The following is a 19,880-nucleotide window of genomic DNA, read 5'->3' as shown; positions in this document are numbered from 1 at the left end:
AAGATGTGTCATAGCAGCATTTCCGACCTCCCCGCCCTAGCCCGCCCCCGGAAATGCCCCATTTCTGCCGCTCCATGCCACTCTTACGAGCGGTGAGCAAGGGGCCGTTCCATGCTGCCTGTGAGGTGGCGCAGGAGGAGGTGGGGGTCAGTTCTCCAGGAACCAAACTATCCTATGGCTGTCTAGCCACTGACTAGCAGCCACAGGACTCCACCCTAAGTGTATTATATTTATTAATTTCTGAATGTTTAATGAGAGTTTCCTATTTTTGATAAAACCTGTTTGGTCACCATTGATATACTTATATATAACCTTATTCAGTTTCTTTGCCAAAATATTAGTGCATAGCTTAAAATCCTGATTTAGTAAAGCGATTGGTGAAGAAGATTCAACCTTTGAGGGAACTTTGGTTTTCTTTGGCAGTACTACCAATTTGGCCTGTTCCCAAGTGTTTGGAAAATTGTGTACCTGCATGATTTCATTTATGGTTTCTATTAGTGGTTATTCTAAGGTATTCAAGAATTATTTATAATATTCAGGTGTGAAGCTGTCAGGCCCAGGAGCCTTATTATTTTTTAAGGGCGCAATCCTATCCAGATAGGAGGCTGCCTCTGAACTTGGAGGCGACCGCCTATCCATTGCAGGGCAGGAGAAGCATGGAGGGGATCATTCCCTCCACGCTTCTCCTGCCCTGCATTTTCTGCTAGACAGCCAATTTTGTCTGTCTAGCCGGGGGTGGGGGGGTGGGGCTGCTGTATGACATATTGGATGTGTCGTACAGACAGTTCCACCCTCCCCACCCCGGAACGCTCCCAGACACGCCCCTTTTCAGCTGTTCCACACTCCTCTTGCGAGTGTGGAGGATGGGGCTGTCCCATGCTGCATCCGAGGCAGCGTGGAAGTGTGTGGAGGTCAGTTCCCAGAAAACAACATACCCTATGGCCGTCTAGCCGCTGTCTAGCGGCCATAGGATTGCTCCCTAAGCCTTTTAACTCTGGCTCAAATTTCTTCCATAGTTACAGGTCTTTGAAGATTATTTAGCTCAGCTTGAGAAAGATGAGGCAAATTAATTTTCCTTAAGGAGGTTTTCTATGCTAATTTTTGATGGAGAATCTGTGGTGTATATGTTTTGACAGAATTTCCAAAATTCTTCTGCTGTCTCTGTGGGTTTTATATATATATTTGGCATTATCTCCTTTTATTGGTTGTACAGAATTGTTAGATGGTTTCTTTTTTAACATATATGCTAATAATTTGCCAGCATTATTACCTTTTCCAAAAAACACATTGTTTTGTACACCTTAATGTATTTTCTGTTTCTATAGAGTTTATAGAGCGCAGGACAGGAAGGTCTGGCGTGCTATGGACCATGGGGTCACGAAGAGTCGGACACAACTGAACGACTGAACAACAATAGAGTTTATCAGATGAAATAGTTTTCTCCATGCCTCTAGTTTCCTATATATATATCCATTGAGCAGGTTTGCTTATGTTTCTGTTCTGAAGTTGTTATTTGATTTGTAAGGTCTTTTAAAAGCTTCTCTCTCTGCTTTATTTTTATTTTTTTAATAGGAGGCCTTTTGTATAAGTTCATCTCTGATTACAGCATTAGATGCTTCCCATATTGTAACTTTGGTGAGATCTGAGGTTCTATTAAATTGAAAACCAGTTTAGAATTTAATTCAGAAACAGTCTTCCAATTATAAAATGAGATTACCAAGTCTCCACATTCTAGTTCCAATCTGATTTTTATCACACAACCATTCCAGCTTAACAGGTGCATGATTGGCAGAAAGTTGTGGTATTATCATAATGTTTTCCATGGATCTAACCAGTGAGGTGGAGACAAAAAAGAAATCAGTTCTTGAATATGAATTATGTGGGATTGAGAAAAAAGTATAATCCCTTTCTCCCGAATGAGTATGTTTCCAGATGTCAAGTAATTCTTTTTGTTTAATGTTTTCCAGAAATATTTTTGGTAAAGTTCCATGTTTCCCATTCAAAGTTGATCTATCTAATTTAGGAGCTATAACACCATTAAAGTCCCCTCCTATTATGACTTCATTATCTATATTAGCAGTTATTATTTGATTTATCTTTTTTTTAAAGTGTTTCTGATTGTCATTTGGTGTATAAATACATCCTATTAAATATTATTTCCCTAGTAATATGAATGTGCCTTCCAGATCTTTGATCCAATCAGAGAAAACAAATGGATTTGTTTTATTAACTATAACAGCTACTCCCACCCCCCGTGTGTGTGTTTTTTTGTAAGGGCACAGGCTGAAAATGTCTTTCCTAATTTCATAGTATCAAACAAGCGTTCATCCCCTTTTCTGATACGGGTCACTTGCAACAATATAATTGAAGCTTTTTCTTTTTTAAGAGATCTAGCAAATTTAGATATTTTAACAGGTGAATGCTTTTAACATTATGGGAGCAATCCTATGGCTGCTAGACAGCGGCTAGACGGCCATAGGATATGCTGTTTTCTGGGAACCGACCTCACAGCCTGCGCTGTTTCCTAGAAAACCCACCTCCCCCCATGTCCGCGCTGCCTTGGAGGCAGCGTGGAGAAGCCCCATCCTCTGCGCTCGCAACAGGAGCGCAGAGTGGCTGAAAAGGGATGGGGCTGGGGGCGTTCCAGGGTGCGGGGAGTGAATCTGTGCGTACGACACATCCTATGTGTCGTACAGCAGCCTCCTCTCCCGCTCAGCCCCCCCGCACCTGGACAGCTGGAAATGGCTGTCTAGCAGAAAAAGCAGGGCAGGTGAGGCACGGAGGGAACGATCCCCCCTGTGCTTCTCCTGCCTTGCTTTGGATAGGCAGTCACCTCCGAGTTCAGAGGTGGCTGCCTATCTCGATAGGATTGCGCCCTAAGTGACAAGAATTTGATATGTTTTGACATCTTTTTTTAAAAGAGAAAGAGATAAAAAGAAAAAAGTAGAAAAAAAGAAAAAGATAGAAGGAAAGAGAGACAGAGAGAGAGAGAGAGAGACAGAGAGAGAGAAAGAAAGAAAGAAAGAAAGAAAGAAAGAAAGAAAGAAAGGGCTTTGATTAATTCTACTATTCCTCTACAGGTGTTGCTTCTGTTGTAGGTATATTTTTAATAATGTCCAGTAGTTGTTTAGCATCCTCCATTGAATGGACTGCTACACACTCTTTTCCCATCTGTACATTAATCCTGAATGGGGTTCCCCAGCGGTAGTGTATCTTCCTCTCCTGAAGGCATAGGGTCTGATGACAGATCTGGTAGATTAAACGTCTGATGATAGAATTGATAGAACTTGTATTTGTTCATCATTAATTTTGAATAAGCTGCCTGTCCAGATTTTTTTCAGTATTAGTTCTTTGATTCTGAAGCTTATAAATTTTATGAAAATGTTACAAGAGAGTTTCTTCTGGGCGGTATGGACTTTATATGGCATGCTATCTCTATTCCCACTTCATATCCTTGATCATATTCTACAAATTGTTGAAAGTGATTTTCAAGAAAGCCTACAATATCATCTCCTTCTAGGCCTTCCTTAACCCCTTCCCCCTTAGTTTCAAGTTACATTTACACATTTCACTGTCTAGGTACTTCGTTCTAGCCTTGACTTTATTAAGTCTGCCGTGTGCTCATGCTGTTCAATTGGTGGTTCCTGTAGGTATAGTTTTTGTTCTTTCATATTTGCCTGCATAAGTTTACATTCTTCTGTTTGATGGTTGTGTTTCCTCTCAATATCTGTAAATCTGAATTCTATTTTCCTTACTGTATTAGAGGGTTACTTTACTGTATTAGATCTTACTCAAAATTTCATTATTTTTTCTTTAATCAAATCAGTTAATCTGGATTCTCCAATAGTTCTTTTCGCTTTTATATTTTTCAGTAAAGATTGTTCTGTATCTTCAGTCAATAGATTTTTAATTCCTCTTTTACAGAGCCTGATGCACCAACTTCTCCTTTTCTAGTTTTCTATTCTGTTATTTTACCAACTATTCCTTTTGGTTCCACAAGCTTCACACATAAATTAATGAAATGTTACATGTAGCATGATCCTAATAATAATAATAATAATAATAATAATAATATCAAGTTCTATATTATCCAATTCTCTAAGAATCAAGAAGGCATAATTCAGTAATAAATTTAGGGTTCTGTTCATCCAGTATAGAAATAAGGTGAAGCCAGAATAAAGAGTCTGTTTATTAAATTAAATATTGTAAAGTTCAGGATCACCAGAGTATTCACTATATAATAGGTGTATAGATAATTTATTCCAGCTGAGTCTTCAGTTTATTGCTGGTATTCAGTTTAAATCTGGTCCAATAAAGAGAACAATTTCACTAGGTCTAATCTGAGGAATTCTATTATATGCAACTATAAAAGTTTCCATAAGGTGGCAATCCAGATCACGTCAGCCCACTGAAGTAAATCAAAGCCAAAATTGCCCTCCAAAAGTACAGCTAATTATGTTTAAAAGGAGGGGAAAAAAGGAAGAAAATGACAGAAGATACTTTAAGGTCTTATCTTCTGTTGTACTCAACCCTGGGAACAAACATTTAAATTGGAGCTGAGATGGTAATAGCAGCGCTGGGTAAATAGAAGATGTTAATCCCCTGGCAACTCCTGTGTGACTGTGCGTGCAGTGTTGAGCGCAACACTCAGCGTTGCGCTTGGCGCATTGCCGAGGCGTGCGCCAAGGTGCTGGTTTTGGTAAACGCTCACATTCTTATAAGGGAGGGCCCGGAAACCAGCCTCCTTCTCGCTCACCACCCATTCTTTCTTCCTCAGAAGACCCCAACCCTCACAAGACAAGCTCGGTGGGAGCTGCCAGTTCTGCAGTTGGGATGGCAGAGACAGCGCCACAGCAGGGCGAGACCCTGACTGTGCTCTCCTCCTCAGCCGCAAGTTTGGATTTTTAGAGACATTTTTGTACACACCTTTCTAAAACCATGGAAGGGTTTGGGCAGAATCCAGTGGGGTGCTCATGCCCCTGCCAATTCTTTTCTGCCTCACCAATTCCCTTCCACAAAGGTGGGTCCTGCCAGTTCCATTGCACAAGCAGGCCCACCGCATACGCAAGGAAGATTCACCGCTTCAAATGAAAGGGGCAGGCTGGCAGAACTCCCTTATTCTCATTTCAGGTTGTCCCAGAAGCACTAAATCGCCATCGCGCAAGCTGCGGGCGGGGGCACTTGCACAACACAATCAGCAGGACAGAAGAGAATTGGCGGGGGCGGAAGCGCTCCTTCGGATGCTGCCCCCAGTTTTGCTGTTTATATATTATATACGTATTTCCCAAAGCTTCCAGTAGACAAAAACCTCCAGCTGTATTTTTGTAGGCTGCTGCTTATGTATTCTGAGACCTTAGCTAAATCTACATACAAAGGGGAATTAATGGATAGACAGAGAAAGAACAAACTGCCTGTTTCTGCTCATGGCACCTGGTAAAAACTGATGCAACATTTCTCTAGTCCCAAAGAGCGAAATTGCATTAGGACACAAAGCCAGGCTTCAGATCCAAGGAGTCTTGTTCCAGGGTTCCCCACCGCTGAGTGAAAGTAACACATTTTGGAATCTGATTTCGCATTATGGTGTGGTAGTGTTGTTTCGTGTAAGCCATGGGAAATTCATATTTTTCCTTCTTGGATATGGCCTGGATTCTGCCATAAGACAGCGTGCGGACAATAAGCTTTAGAAATGAGTTAGAAACCATTTATTTATGTAAATTATTCATTTAAAATATTTCTAGGCTGGCTTTCGGGGCAGAGCCCTGAACTGGAATTTTTTTAAAAGGAAAGGTACCACAACCTATGTCTGCAGTGTAGATACGGCCTTCAACCTATACAACTGGAGTGCTGTTAAAATAAAAACAACCACAAACCAGAATATTTTGGGAATCTGAATCTATTTATTTTATGTTTTGTTCTTTATTAAGATGAATTACATGAGAAGGAAATGATACCAGCTTGTTGAAACAAGGGGAGAAATGGCTGTTTTAGTTAGCAGCAATGGTATCATGGATCCAGTTAACATAGTTGCAGACTTTGGTGTAAACTCCAGGGTAGCCGGCCAGAGCACATCCTACTCCCCATGAAACGATGCCCTGGAGCTCCCCATTACATACCACTGGGCCACCGGAATCCCCCTGTGGGACAAAAAAAGGATGGGGGTTAAAAATACAAGGCATTTCAGGCAGGTTCCCAGGTAGTTTGCTTTGGCTTTTTCTTTAATTCCGGCCTATCCTTTGCTCCCCATATTGACTGTTGTCAAACTGTGCCACTGTAAATCCATGTAGAGTAATGGTGCGATAGCCCACCAACAACAACAGTAGCAGTAGTAGTGAATGCTGAAAGGAGTGTAAACTCAGCTAGGAAAAAAGGAAAGGTTCCTCCTGTGCAAGCACCGAGTCATTGCTGACTCCTAGAGGGACGCCGCTTTCGCTGGCATTTTCATGGCAGACTATAGCAGGGTGGTTTGCCATTGCCTTCCCCAGTCGTGACTACCTTTCCTCCAGCAAGCTGGGTACTCATTTTACCGACCTCGTGAGGATGGAGGGCTGAGTTGACCTGAGCCGGCTACCTGGGACCCAGCTTCCGCTGGGATCGAACTCAGGTCGTGGGGAGAGTTTCGGTTACAATACTGCCGCCTACCACTCTGCGCCACACGAGGTGTTTAAATGTTAAAATGAGAGGTTCCAGAGCTTGCCCACACAAAGTTCACGTCCTGTGACCAGAAATCCCTTCTTCTACCACATCCCATGTGTGTGGGGTTAGCTTCAATTACTCAGTGGATCCCATATGTGGCAGTTAGTTGTAACGATGCCTCGGCAACTGCTTTTTACTAGTAAGCACTGGCAGGGAAATAGTCCAGAGAGAAAGTTCCTCACATCTTCATCAAACAAAAGAGCCATTTCCTGCACTCATGCTGCTGCAGTTCCCCTATACATGTTGCAGAAGACCACGTCAAGCCGATGCATATGTACATGCATAAAACACATCACACACACATGGTGCCCCCACATACACCTGGTCACTCCTCCTACCACACATTAACTCTTTACAGACAACAAATGTGAGTGTGTATGGAGGTGGTGGGAGGGATTGCAGAGCTAAATTCCACTGCTGACTTACGCACTTTCAGAAGACTGAGGAAACAGATGCAGTGTGCCTATCCATTGTACACAGGAAGGCTTGTTCACATGATTGGAGACGTTCTCAGTCTTGCATATATTTTGTTGGTGCACAGGGTCTGTTCTCACAGATTATGCATTATAGGGATGGGCAGATCTATCAAGCTTGCTTTTACTCAGGTTCTCATCTTGTGTCTGCATTGGATTTTGAACTTTTCTTTGTCTCCATGAACATTTGTATGGATTTTTATGTGAATTGGGGGGGGGGGGGATGCATTTTAGTGTGCATTTTAAAAATGTCTGCATCTTTGTGCACACTTTTGCAAATGTATATATTTTAAAAGCAATTTTCCAACGAATTAAGTATTTTGTATGAATGCATTGTTATGTGCATTTTTTAAAATGTGCACACTTTTGGCATGCATGTTTTGAAATGCATGCATTGTGTGTGTGTTTTGCGCACTGCGTTGAAAAGTGTGGAAATATTTTAATTTCAATGGTACGCTGTGTTCGTATTCATGTTTGAGTGGTGCAAATTTGGCAAGTTTGCATTAAAATGCAAACCTGATGAATTTCTCACCCATTCCTATTACTGAATGCACATAGGTAAAGGACAGGGCCTGCTGCTGTGAACCCATTCCCACAGTAAACCTACATTTGTTGTGTGAAAGGGGCTACTGAAACAGGCCTTAAGCTGAGCCTGAACAAATACAGTTGGAATACTTTCTGTGTACATTCTGATACTCCAGGCACGTCTACATTTAAAAATAGCCTCTGGTTGCCAGGAGAGGGTGTTGAATAAGCCACATCCCAGGGAGACCCATTGTTTCCTCAAACCCAATATATTTCTAGAGATCCCAGCAAAGTTCTCCCAAGCCAGGCTCAGATATCAACTCTGGGACTCAGAAAACCTTCCTCAGACAAGAGTTGAGCTTTTAAGGCATCTCTATTCTTCTGCAGCTGAAAAACAGCACTGCTAAAAATGTGTTCACATCAGAGATTTTACAAAGATGGTATTTTATAAATAAAATTGGTTTTCTCTCACACTCTGGGAATCTTGTCCTCCGTTTTGTGCTTCTTTTGCCAGACCAGAAGAATGGAGGGAAAGCATGCGGAGGAGAATTCTCCTCCGCTTCTCACAACAAAAGGGCCAGATGAGCAGGCAGCAGCCAGACGTGGCCACGTGGAAGCCTGCAGCCTGCCACATGGGTGCTTTGCCCTGAGGGTGCTGCCTGCGAGCAAGGTGCCAGTGCTTCTCACTTTGAGGTGCGGACTTCACCTTCAAGCAAGGGTTGCAAGCTGATCTGTAGCAAACACTTCCCCCCACAGAAAATGGGAAATGGGTTGGAAAAGGATCAACACACAGGATCCACCACAGTACACATTGCAACGGTCAAATACTCTGCTCATTCGGGGCCCTTGTCTTCGTTCCTAAATAACTGGTGGCTGTTTCCAAATAAAGAAAGCCAAACAGATAATTCTGGTTGTGGTTGAATTACTGCCAAGAGCTCAGACAGCAAATTATCTTACCTGGCAGGAGTCTTTGCCACCCTCTAAGTATCCAACGCACATCATACTGTTAGTGATTTGTCCTGGATAAGATTCTTCACATTCAGCATCAGTTAGGACGGGAGCATTCACACACTGCAGAATGTCAGGGTTATTTACTGGAAGGAAAGAGAGACAAAAGGAGTATAACTAAGAAATTCAAGACATCTGCAGTAATCCAGTAATTTGGGGGAGCAAGAGCTATCTAGCTGTATGGGTACATAATGTTATATAATAACACATCTAGACTTCACTGGCCCATACACATGGGATATCAAAATTGCTAGGGTGCTTCTATAATAGACAGGAAACTGAAACGTGGGGCATATGTAGTTCAATTCGCCCTGAGTACTACAAAAGCCCTCCAAACACAGCATTTTTATGCTTAATGGCAGGACTTGAGTAGTACCAATGTTCTCCAAGGCTCAACCCCAGAATATTTTTAAATTATTATTAATGGTGGAGCTTAACTTTGAAATATATAAGATAAGAATAGATGAAAGTGCCCATGAACATTTCCATCATCACTGAGAAAGAATCCCTACAGATCATGGATTGGGGAAAGGAGCTCTCCATTAGAGGGTGTTTTTTCCTGACAGACCTGACCTCCAGCATCGCTTTTTCTAGGAATGAAGGATTTCTTCACAGTCAAGTACATAATAATGTAAGAAGAACCCTGCTGGATCAGACCAGAGGCCTCTCTAGTCCACCATTCTGTTTCCACAGTGCCAGCCAGATGCCCACGGTAAGTTTGCAAGCAGGTCATAACAGCGCCTCCTGCTCGTGTTCTCTGGCAACTGGTATTCAGAGGAATTCTGGAATTCATAGCCATCATGACGAGTCCTATATTCCATCACTTTGGCTAATTCCCCTTTAAAGCCGTCCACACTGGTGACCATTGCTACATCTTGTGGTAGCGAATTCCATAGTTTATCTATGTGCTGTGTGAAACAGTATTTCCTTTTATCTGTCTTATCTTCTGACTCTGGTGTCAAGTATTATAAGAGGGAGAATTTTTTCTCCCTATTCATTTTTTCCACATTGTGCACAATTTTATACCGCTCTATCATGTCCCCACTTACTCACCTTTTTCCAAGCTAAAGAGCCCCATTATTGCACCCTTTCCTCTCAGGGGAGTTGCTGTATCCTAGGGCCCTCATGCAGCCCCTGCTCCCCCTAGTGTGACCTCCACAGCCGCCTGATGCCACTGCTGCGCTGACATTTACAAAATTCATGGTGGCACATAGGGCATCTCTACACCTGCCTAAAATCCTGCATTTAAAACGGGGCTTTCTGCTTCCATTTTAAATGCAGGATCACAACGACTCCCTCTTTCACCCGCTTCCTTTCCCCCCTCATCTTCTCCCCTCCTTCTCCCCGTATCTGAGTCTGCCATTATCTTTCATTGATCTCGTTCCTCTTCTTGCCGCCTTTCCTCTTTTCATAGAGGGAACTGAAGCGGAACACAGTGGGGTAATTTGATAGCTCATGATCTGCGATCTATTTAAAAATGGAACTAAGGGCAATGAGTGCAGGAGACACCTTGGATGATCACGGTGTCATGTAAAGAGCCCGCAAACTTCTGTGAAGGAGCAATCTCAATCACAGGATAAAAGTTCTGTGTGAAGAAAGCCAAAAGGTGGTGGCTGTTTTAAATTTGTTCATTGTAGCATTATGTAGCAGGAGAGTGGTGATTTTTCCCCAGATGGTGGCGCCCCGTGGAATTCTGCGAGTGCCCTAAAAGGACAGCCTGTGGTGATGCAAGGGGGGGCAGGCATCCCGAAGTTGCCCAGTACTGTTCTAGCCCCTCCATCATTTTGGTTGCCCTTTTCTGCACCCTTTTCAGCTCTACAGTATCCTTTTTGAGGTGCCCTGACCAGAACTACACCTCAAAAATCCATATCCAACCCCATGCATACACCTCTATCATATCCAACTTTACTCACCTTTTTTCTAAGCTAAACAGCCCCAAATATTGTAACTTTTCCTATTAGGGGAGTTGCTCCAGTCCATTGACCTTTTTGGGGTTCAGTGACCAGAACCGGACACAGTATTCCAAGTGTGGTTGCATCACAAATGTGAATAACGTCATTACAATATGGGTGGGTTCATTTTTGATTCCTATCTATCCTAACGATCCCCAGCGTTTGCCTTGTTCACAGCAGCTGCACACTGGACCAACATTTTCATCAAGCTGTCCAGCACAGCCCCACTGTGGTGGTCAAGATATGGCAGATGAAGTGTACTTGACAACAGTAGCTAGCAGACCAATAGTCACCCGCAACACCAACATACGGAAGTTCTCCATTCACATGCTTGGGGGACCCAGGTTGGAGTCGTAAGGAGAGGGGTTAACCAAATCTTGTCCATACTCACCCCCGCTGCTGAGAGTGTTGCCCCATCCTGAGATCAGGCAGTCAGTACCAGGAGCCACACATCCACTGGGCAACTTGATGGGTGCAACATTTACAGCTATTTTAACAGGGGCTGACAGCTTGATGAGCATAATATCATTATCCAACCACCAAGAGTTGTAGCCTGGATGGACGACGACTTTTTCAGAGCTGATGAACTGCTCATCCCCTTCGTTCTCAAAAATGTTGTGCTCTCCAATCCTCACCTCAATGCGGCTGCAAAATCAACCATTCAGTAGTACAATGAGTACACAATGCAGTGTCTGATCTCAAGGTAAACAAGACTTGTACTGTTTATGCCACAGGACACAGGACTTTGCCCTGGCAAAGACGTGTGTTCTTCCACAAATAGCATCGCGTATTTAGTGATGTTTGGGTAAGGAATATTAGACTTGTATTCCAATTTGATGTATATTTACTTAAGTTTTGTTTACTTATGTATGTTGCTCTCAATATACAATTTTTTTCCAATGTGCACATTTCTCCCACTGTATATACCAATTTTGTGTTCATTTTTCATTAATGCACGCAACGTTTCTGCACAAGTAAATTACAACATTTGGAAATGTATGGATTTCAGTGCGCAATTGCATTCCAGTTTGTGTAGAAGTCTACAAAGTATGAATTATATACATTAATATCATCAAAACATGAACCGAAGAAAATCTGCACTCATCCCTAGTCCTAAGTATGCTACATCTCATAGTGACCTGGACCTATCCACACTCGTTCATACTATTTGCAATGTCTAGTTCTATTGAAAGTGTGAGATCTTAAGGGACCTCCCCTTCTGGTTACCGTACAAATGCCACAGAGGAGAAAGGACTACTGTTGTTCACTCACGATTTGTAGCAATGGGCAGCTGAAACCACCCATTGGTCATTGATGAGGGAACCGCCACAGAAGTGGTACCCAGCATTCAGTGATACCTGGTAGGGGACAGAGTTTTTCTTGCAGTCATATCCTCCCACAATCTTGTCATCATCATCCAAAGGGGCAGCAACTGAGCGTAGCAGGGAAATTGAATAAGAACAGCAAAATAACTTGGATTCTGCAAAAAGCAACCCAAATCTGGTACAATTTATTATCGATCATGTGACATGGCCTCAAAGGCAGTGTGCCATTTAGGGAGGGGGAGACAGTCACCCCCAGACTCATGGGTTTTAGACTACATATAATCATGCTTCAGGGACACCAGTATCCATGGTTCTTAGGGATGGGTGAATCAAGTCTATTTCTGGTCCATATTACTTTCACATGTGTTCACCCATTTTGTTTCCATATTAATCTGCATATTTAAAAATATCCTCATGAACATTTGCATTTAAATATGTACTTAAATATATATTATAATATGTATTTTATTCTTCACAATTTAAAAATGTATATATTTTTGAACTGTCTCAGAACATTTGGGAAGTGCAAAAGCTGATGGATAACTAAGTTCTGTTCTGCATATTAGTCTGAGATGTGTGGATCAAATCAGTTCATAATGGAATTCACAATGATTGAACTCTTACTGGTTCTACGTATTGAGGCCTAGTTCCCAATAAGGTGGTAAAGATTTATGGTCTGGACTACTTCAGACTGCAGGTGGCGGGGGTAATTTTGTCAAATGGCTGAAAACTCCTCCATGAAAAAAGAAATCCCCCAAGAAAACTAGATGTCGGGATGACCAGTCCTAGGCATCTAGTTTTCTCCCTGATGTGCTAGTTTTCTGTGTGCAAGGAATGTTTTAGTAAGGAGGAATACTCAGACATTTGAGCCCTTATCTGCAGTCTGAAGTGGTACAGCTCAAACAGCGGTTTACCAACTCAGTGAAAACTTGTGCATCGTGTTAGCTGATATGTAAACAGGCCCATATATTAGGTATGCATGCAAAAAACCCCAACTTCCTTTGTTTAGAAAAGTTCACACAAATCCACCTTGTATTGATAACACTGCTATATTTATTATGTGGGATAAAAAAGTAAAGGAACAATCCTATGTCCCCTAGACAGCGTCTAGGGGACATAGGTTGTTCAGTTTCCTAACTCTGAGCTCAAAGAACAGGGCTCTGAGCTTGGAGACAGGAAACTGTGCTCCCCGCCTCCTCCCCCATCCCCTCATAGCCGGCACAGAGAGAAGTGTACCAGTACCTCTGTGTGCTCAGAAAACAAAGCGCAGAGATGGGGAAAAGGGGGCGGCCCTGGGGCAGGGAGGGGAGGATACCGAGGTGACAGTCCTACAATGTTTCCTACAGCTGCCCCAGTATCCTCTCCTCCCCGAAGCCTCCGCTGGATGAGCAAAATCGCCCATCTAGCTAGAATACAGAGAGGGAGGCATGAGTGCCTCCCTCTCTGCATACGATACTCGTAAGCCTCTTGAGTTCAAGAGTACCCAGGGTGCAACCCAGAGGATGGCGCCCTAAATGGATGCAACCCAGAGGATGGTGCCTTCTTTTCACTGTTGATTCTAGTGCATCATCCAGACAGATGCAATAGAGTCCCCTTAACAGATTTTTTTTTTCTGTTAAGAATAAAGGCGAAAGAATTAGTGGGGAGACACAGGAGGGTTACAGATGGCACTCTGTGGCCTAGAGCAGGTGTTGGGATCATGTTGAGTCTCTACATATATCCCAATCTAACCCTATTCTCCAAAGAAACAGCACCCCTGCTTGAAATTAAATTAACAAAAATATTATGCCAGAGAAATAAAGACTGGAAGATATAGCAATATAAAAGCAGTGAAGGAGACTGAGAGACAGAGTTGCCACCAAAATTACATCTAAATCAAAATTTTAATACATATTTGGCTTAAAACGTCAAGGGGATTTCAAGGGAAGCAAAAAAACTAGTGAGATTTCTTGGGGCAGTATGAGTGTGTACGGGCCTGTTCACACATAATGGCAGTAAATCATGGGTTAATTAATTAACCCATGATTTACTGGGTCATGTACTGTGCATGAGCTACTTCTGCTTTGCATAATGACCTCTGATTGTTGTGTGAGGTGTCAACCCTGACCCTGAAGTTAACCTAATAACTAATTGTACGTTAACTTGGGGTTGTTTGATGTACAAACAACCCACAGTGTCTGGGTTTGCAAATCATGCTGCAACAGCCTATGATTGGGCTGATCAGGGGTTGATTATCTAAGTGGAAACAGCTCACATGCGGTACACAACCAGGCAAATTGAAGACTAATTAACTCACAAATTGCTGCCGTTATGTGTGAACCCAGTCTATGTGTGCATGGACATGCCATGGTGGTCAGTAGATCTTGCCTAAAGCAAAATTCAAAGCAAATTTGGGGTTCTTCCTCAGGTCATCCAAGGAATTTAAAGGAAAGCCAAAATAATTTCACTAAAGCTAGTTACATTTCTCAGGGGGGATTCTTCACATCCCTTAGAGAAAATATAAATGGTGCAATCCTGCTTTTTGTTTCCCATACTTAGTTGGTCTAAGTGCATGTAAGTGACTTGTGAGATTGTAAACAAAGGTTGGGAAAAGAAAAAAAACAGAATAACAATGCAAAGATTAGCCTGGCTCTAGACAGACTAAATTGGTTTAACTGCACAAGCTATCAGACACCTAAGGTGGTCCAGTGGGCATGCTACAGCTGGGAATACCAATTTTGAATGCTGCTCCTTGTAAAACAGAAACAAAAACTCCTTGGAAATAAAAGAACAAGCACACCAAGGAGAAAGGTACCAGTCCCACTCAGACCCTGCTGTGCTACTCTTCTACCTCCAAAACGTTTTTAACAGAAGGAAGGGTTACAAAAATGTGGTCCCCTCAATTGCAATCTGAAATGGTAGCTCTACCACCTCAGGACCTGACCGCTTCATTTCCCCCTCATTCCGCTGCATGTGTATGCTAGACGTTAGAGGCCTGTAAAGAGAATCGAATACATTTTTAAAAACCTCACCTGCTGCTCCCAGGAAGGCAAAGATCAAGAGGAGTTTCATGGTGTCTGTTGCTGGTCTTGTCAACTGGAACAGGGCTTTCTGAAGACAATTCTCCCCAATTTATACTTTCCTCAGGATCTTATCTCCTCAGCCCAAGGTCCCACCAGCTGCCCACTTCCCAGGACCTTGAATAAGCTCAACTAAAATACACCTTGCCTAGCGGAGAGGGCGATAACATGATTGCAGGTGCCTTGAATCTGAAGTGTTTCCAACAATGGAAAGAACAAAGAGTTAGGTGCAATTCTGGCAATGTGCTGAGTCTTGAATGGGGGTCTTGAACCGCTTTCTGCCATCTTGGATTATTATGAAACCTCATTACATCTGCTCCTATCTGTTCTGCTTTGTAAGGGCTATCCGGCAGCTAACTCTGATGAGTTCCAGACTTGCATGCCATGGCATTATATGACTGACAAATTGTCAGGCCTGTTCTCAGCTTGGGCCAGACTGGACAGAGAAGGCCAGGCCTAGAAAACTGACATTACATACTCCGTACCAGTGTACATTTCGGGTAGATGTCCAGGGTCCCACTCAGCAGAATGAGCTGAAGGGCCCCCAAAACACAGCAGGCCTCACTTAACACATTTTGAAGCAAGCGAAGTAATATACACTACCATGGGGGGGGGGGCAGCACATAAGACTATTGGGTCAGGAGTGTGAAAATGGCCTAACTGTGCCACTGTTCAGTTCATATCTCCTCCTTTAGTTTTACATGGAATTCCGGAAACTAATTTCTGCATCATTCTGGCTAGCAAGGGGCAATGGAAATTCTGGACCCAAAACCATGTGAACTCTATGATAGAGCTACCACACAGCGAGGTAGGGCTGTGTACTGCTTTGGCCCGAGCCCAAACTCTGAGCCAAAGCTTCAGGCTGCTTTGTGTAGGGATGTCAGAGAATTCCACCACAGATTCCAGAATCCATGGTGGAATGGTCTCCCGCCCCCCGCGGAATTCCTCCGGGACGGAACTTACCTGGGGTGGCGGCGGCTCCAGCAGCGGATCTGGCGGCGGCTCCGGCTGGTCTCCTGGCCGGCTGCGGCCAGGCTGCTGCAGCCACCATTTGCGTTCTTGCAGCCTTGATAGGCTACGTAAGTATTTACGTAGCCTATCACAGCAAAGAGCAGGGACGCAAATGGTGGCCGCTACGCCATTTGAGCCCCTGCTCTTTGCCATTTGCGTGGCTGCCTTTACCGTGATAGGCTACGTAAATACTTATGTAGCCTATCACGGCAAAGAGCAGGGACGCAAATGGCGGCCACTACGACAGCACCATTTGCGGCCGCAGCAGCCCGGCCGCGGCTTTGTGGAGCCGCCGCGGAGCAGAGCTGGCCGGGGAGGATTCTGGGGGGAGGGACAGAGCACCTCCCCCCTACCGCGGATGCCCCAGTGCAGAGCCAAGTAAGGGATTCGTACACCCCTAGCTTCGCGCCACTTTTGAGGTGGAGGGCACAAAGTGGATTGGGTCATTCTGAAGCACGCCGAAGTGCTTTGGTGCGATCTGGAAACCGAGCCTCACCGCCACCACCATCATCGCTCAGCCCCCAGTGCCTTACCTGGGCCCTCAGGATGCATGCCGGCAGCTGTCGTCTTTCAGGGAGTCGCCATTTTTAAAATGGTGACTCCATGTATTTCCAGAAATAGATCCTGTGCAAATGGGAGCTGTCAGTATAGCCGCCTTTGCACAGGATCTATTTCCGGAAATACAGGGAGTCGCCGTTTTTAAAATGGTGACTCCCTGGAAGAAGAAGATGGCTGCCAGTGAGCATCCCAAGGGCCCAGGTAAGGAGCTGGCGGCAGCGGTGGCAGCAACAATGACAACAATCTAGAAGAAGATGGTTGCTGGTGCATGTCCTGAGGGCCCAGGTAAGGAACTGGGGGTCCGCACGGCATGGCAGGGGCGTTCGGGGGGTCCCAAAGCAAGATTCAGACATCTGAATCCTGCTTTGGCTCCAGAGGCCGAAGCTCGTCGGGGTGGGGTCAAATCCGCCCAAAGCAGGTTGGGCCTGCTTCAGAAGCCCCGAAGCAGCCTCTGAGGCAGGTCGGTGGGTCACTGCACAGCCCTAATATGGAGTACAGAAATTTAGTGAACAGAGTTGCTGCAACACTGACCCATGGTGGGAGGGAAGCAGCAGCGCCACCTTGGAGAAGTTACTGGCTGATTTTTTCAAGCAGGATTCTATAGGTTGGGCAATTTTATTTATTTATTTGTTCATTTATTTATTTATTACATTTCTATACTGCCCAATAGCCGAAGCTTTCTGGGCGGTTCACAACAATGGCGTAGTTCTCCCTAGGCCAACAAGCAGTAAACAAATAAACAGTAATAATAAATGATTGGCAGATCAAAATCAACTTCCTACGCTGCAGACTGAGAAATGAGAGGCTGTGCACTGCATTGTGCCTTAGTGTTCATGTGCATGCATTTATATGCATATGCAATATAGATAAAATGATGTCTCTACTATGAAATTAAACCTAGGGCAGGAGCTGAACCCTGAAGAATTACTGTTGCATTTCACACGAACAAATGTTAAGAAGGGTATCCTGAAAGGCAAAAAATAGGGACAATGATTGGAGGGACCAGAATATAGGGGCTGTCCTTTTAATCAGATTGCTCCTCCATACAGAAGTAAACTTCTTGACAGAAAATTAGCAGGAAGAAGGCTGGGCTAAAACCCTTCTTCCTCACTCCAGTTTTCTATTTTAACCCCCCACCCCACCCCCACACACACACTTCTAGGAGCATCCAGTCACATGAGTGGTCATTTGGCCCTCTCACCCTAGCCTGAATTTAATAAATTGTTTAGCTCTTCAGATTGGGAAATTCTCTAATTATTCTGCTAATGCCAATCTTTGTTGTGCGGTGGCATCCTCTGCCATTTGAAACCATGTTGTCCCTCCTGACAGGCAACAAAGTTGTGCAATTAGGTGATTATGATATAGTTACAACCCCAAGACTGAACTGTGGCCACAATAACACTTGAAACCACATACTAATTTTAGGATTGTGCTCTTAATTGGCTGTTAATCCACGGTTATCTACCTTCAGTTTAATTGCAGAACTGAGATCTGAGCACTACCCAGGAGCATTTTCTTTCCTGCTTTTCTGTTACATCACCTTTAGGTGGCACTGTGGTATAGCAGATTAGCACAAATACACAAGAGGAAATCATTCTTTCTTTCACTTTCACAATTAAATTCCACCTTTTCCTTCCTCTAAAAAAACTTACCAAAAGTGCTGGTTAGACTCAGATGTGAAACCAGAGGGTCACAACATCGTCTAAAGAACCCATAAACAACCATGAATGAGAAATAATGAGTGCATGATAAATACTTTGTGTAGAAAAGTTCCAAATGTGTGATGGACTGTAGCTCTGGGATCAATTAATTAAATGTGGTAATGCAATGTAAGGGAATTGTTAATTATATTACTGCCAAGTACACTTCTAGGGTGATCAGGTGTCCTACTTTACAAAGGACAGTCCTCTATTTTGGACAACTGGCAGAAGGCAGTCCTCTATTTGAAGGTGTCTTCTGTTTGATGAGCTGTCCAGTGCAAGTCTGGTTTAAAGTCAAAGGAGGGAGAGCAGGCACCTTGGCATTGCCCAACCAAAGTTAGCATCTGGACAGCAGACTGAGCTCACCTAGTCAGCCTTCTCCCTGTGGTGAGATAGACTATAATTCTATGTAGATCATAGTTCTTTTATCTAAATTTTTGCCTATACATATAAATTTGCATTTGCAAATGGCATGCAAATTGGTGTCCCCTTTTACGTTCTATTTTTCAGGATGTGTTTCCTCTTTCTTGGTGATGTTTAAGTCGCCACCCTAACATGGTGAAGTAGGGACAGGGCCACAGCCAGGGGTATGGGGCACAATCGACAGTCAGGGTGTAGGTTGCCATTTGGCTGCAGTATGTATGTATGTATTTATTTAATCAATTTATAGATTGCTTGACTATATCTAAAAAAGACACCTCGAAGCAGTTTACAGCATATACAGTTAAGATACAAAATGTCTCTTGTAGGAGATAAAGAGAGCTGTCTTATTTTGGAGAATGGGACTCCTGCATTCTATTGCCATCTCTGACTCTGTCACCATTAGTGATGCTGGCATGTAATACTGAAAAAGTCCTTCTCTTTGTCTTAGTTTTTATGCATATTTAAAGGGCTAATAACACTGACTACCGAATGAGCAGGAGCATGGTTTTAAACAATTTCACAAAGCAAAAGTGGGGGAAATGGCCTGGTACAAAGCCCAAGAGTGCAGATGAGGGGACTCAGAGGGGACTCACCCATTAGGCTGTACAAGCAGCTGCCTAGGGCACAAAACTGATAGCCATCTTTGTTTTCATTGCTGGCCGATTCTTTTTTCTGCCTTCCTGCCTTCTTCCATCACATGTGCTTGTTGTTCAGTCGTTAAGTCATGTCCGACTCTTCGTGACCCCATGGACCATAGCATGCCAGGCCTTCCTGTCCTCCGCTCTCTCCCGGAGTGTGCTCAAGTTCATATTCATTGCATCGGTGATGCTATCTAGCCATCTCATCCTCTGCTGTCCCCTTCTCCTTTTGCCTTCAATCTTTCCCAGCATCAGGGTCTTTTCCAGTGACTTTTCTCTTCACATTAGGTGGCCAAAATATTTGAGCTTCAGTTTCACTATCTGTCCTTCCAATGAGCACTCAGGGTTGATTTCCTTTAGGATTGACTGATTTGACCTCCTTGCAGTCCAGGGGACTCGTAAAAGTCTTCTCCAGCACCACAGTTCGAAAGCATCGATTCTTCGGCGCTCAGCCTTCCTTATAGTCCAGCTCTCACAGCCATACGTTGCTACTGGGAAAACCATAGCTTTGATTA

At 43.7% G+C, this 19,880-nt stretch overlaps 1 protein-coding gene and 1 gene segment (V, D, J or C); both read right to left on the bottom strand.

Annotated features, from left to right (window-relative positions):
- Window positions 1-19,880, bottom strand: part of LOC146352876 (T-cell receptor beta-2 chain C region-like) — a 127,755-nt gene that overhangs the window by 60,119 nt on the left and 47,756 nt on the right.
- LOC146352881 (serine protease 1-like) lies at window positions 5,881-15,061 on the bottom strand. The gene is made up of 5 exons (XM_084835094.1): window positions 14,988-15,061; window positions 11,924-12,083; window positions 11,043-11,296; window positions 8,649-8,785; window positions 5,881-6,134 (listed from the first exon to the last, which is right to left on the bottom strand). Exons 1-5 carry the CDS (start codon window positions 15,025-15,027, stop codon window positions 5,985-5,987), a joined length of 741 nt encoding a protein of 246 aa, XP_084691220.1. The 5' UTR covers window positions 15,028-15,061; the 3' UTR covers window positions 5,881-5,984.

Source organism: Heloderma suspectum, chromosome 2 (assembly GCF_057233095.1).
Source record: "Heloderma suspectum isolate Gila_16-S chromosome 2, 16-S_ref, whole genome shotgun sequence".
In the NCBI taxonomy this organism is placed as follows: Eukaryota; Metazoa; Chordata; class Lepidosauria; order Squamata; family Helodermatidae; genus Heloderma; species Heloderma suspectum.
This window is presented reverse-complemented; position numbering and strand designations above follow the sequence as displayed.

What these genes read in the sequence shown, in the direction of transcription:
- LOC146352881 (XM_084835094.1), bottom strand. Translation starts at nt 15,027, where the DNA reads ATGAAACTCCTCTTGATCTTTGCCTTCCTGGGAGCAGCAG. An exon ending in TGCCTTCCTGGGAGCAGCAG is followed by an intron (nt 12,084 to 14,987) that starts GTGAGGTTTTTA and finishes TGCTACGCTCAG; the next exon opens with TTGCTGCCCCTTTGGATGAT. An exon ending in GCTGCCCATTGCTACAAATC is followed by an intron (nt 11,297 to 11,923) that starts GTGAGTGAACAA and finishes TTGATTTTGCAG; the next exon opens with CCGCATTGAGGTGAGGATTG.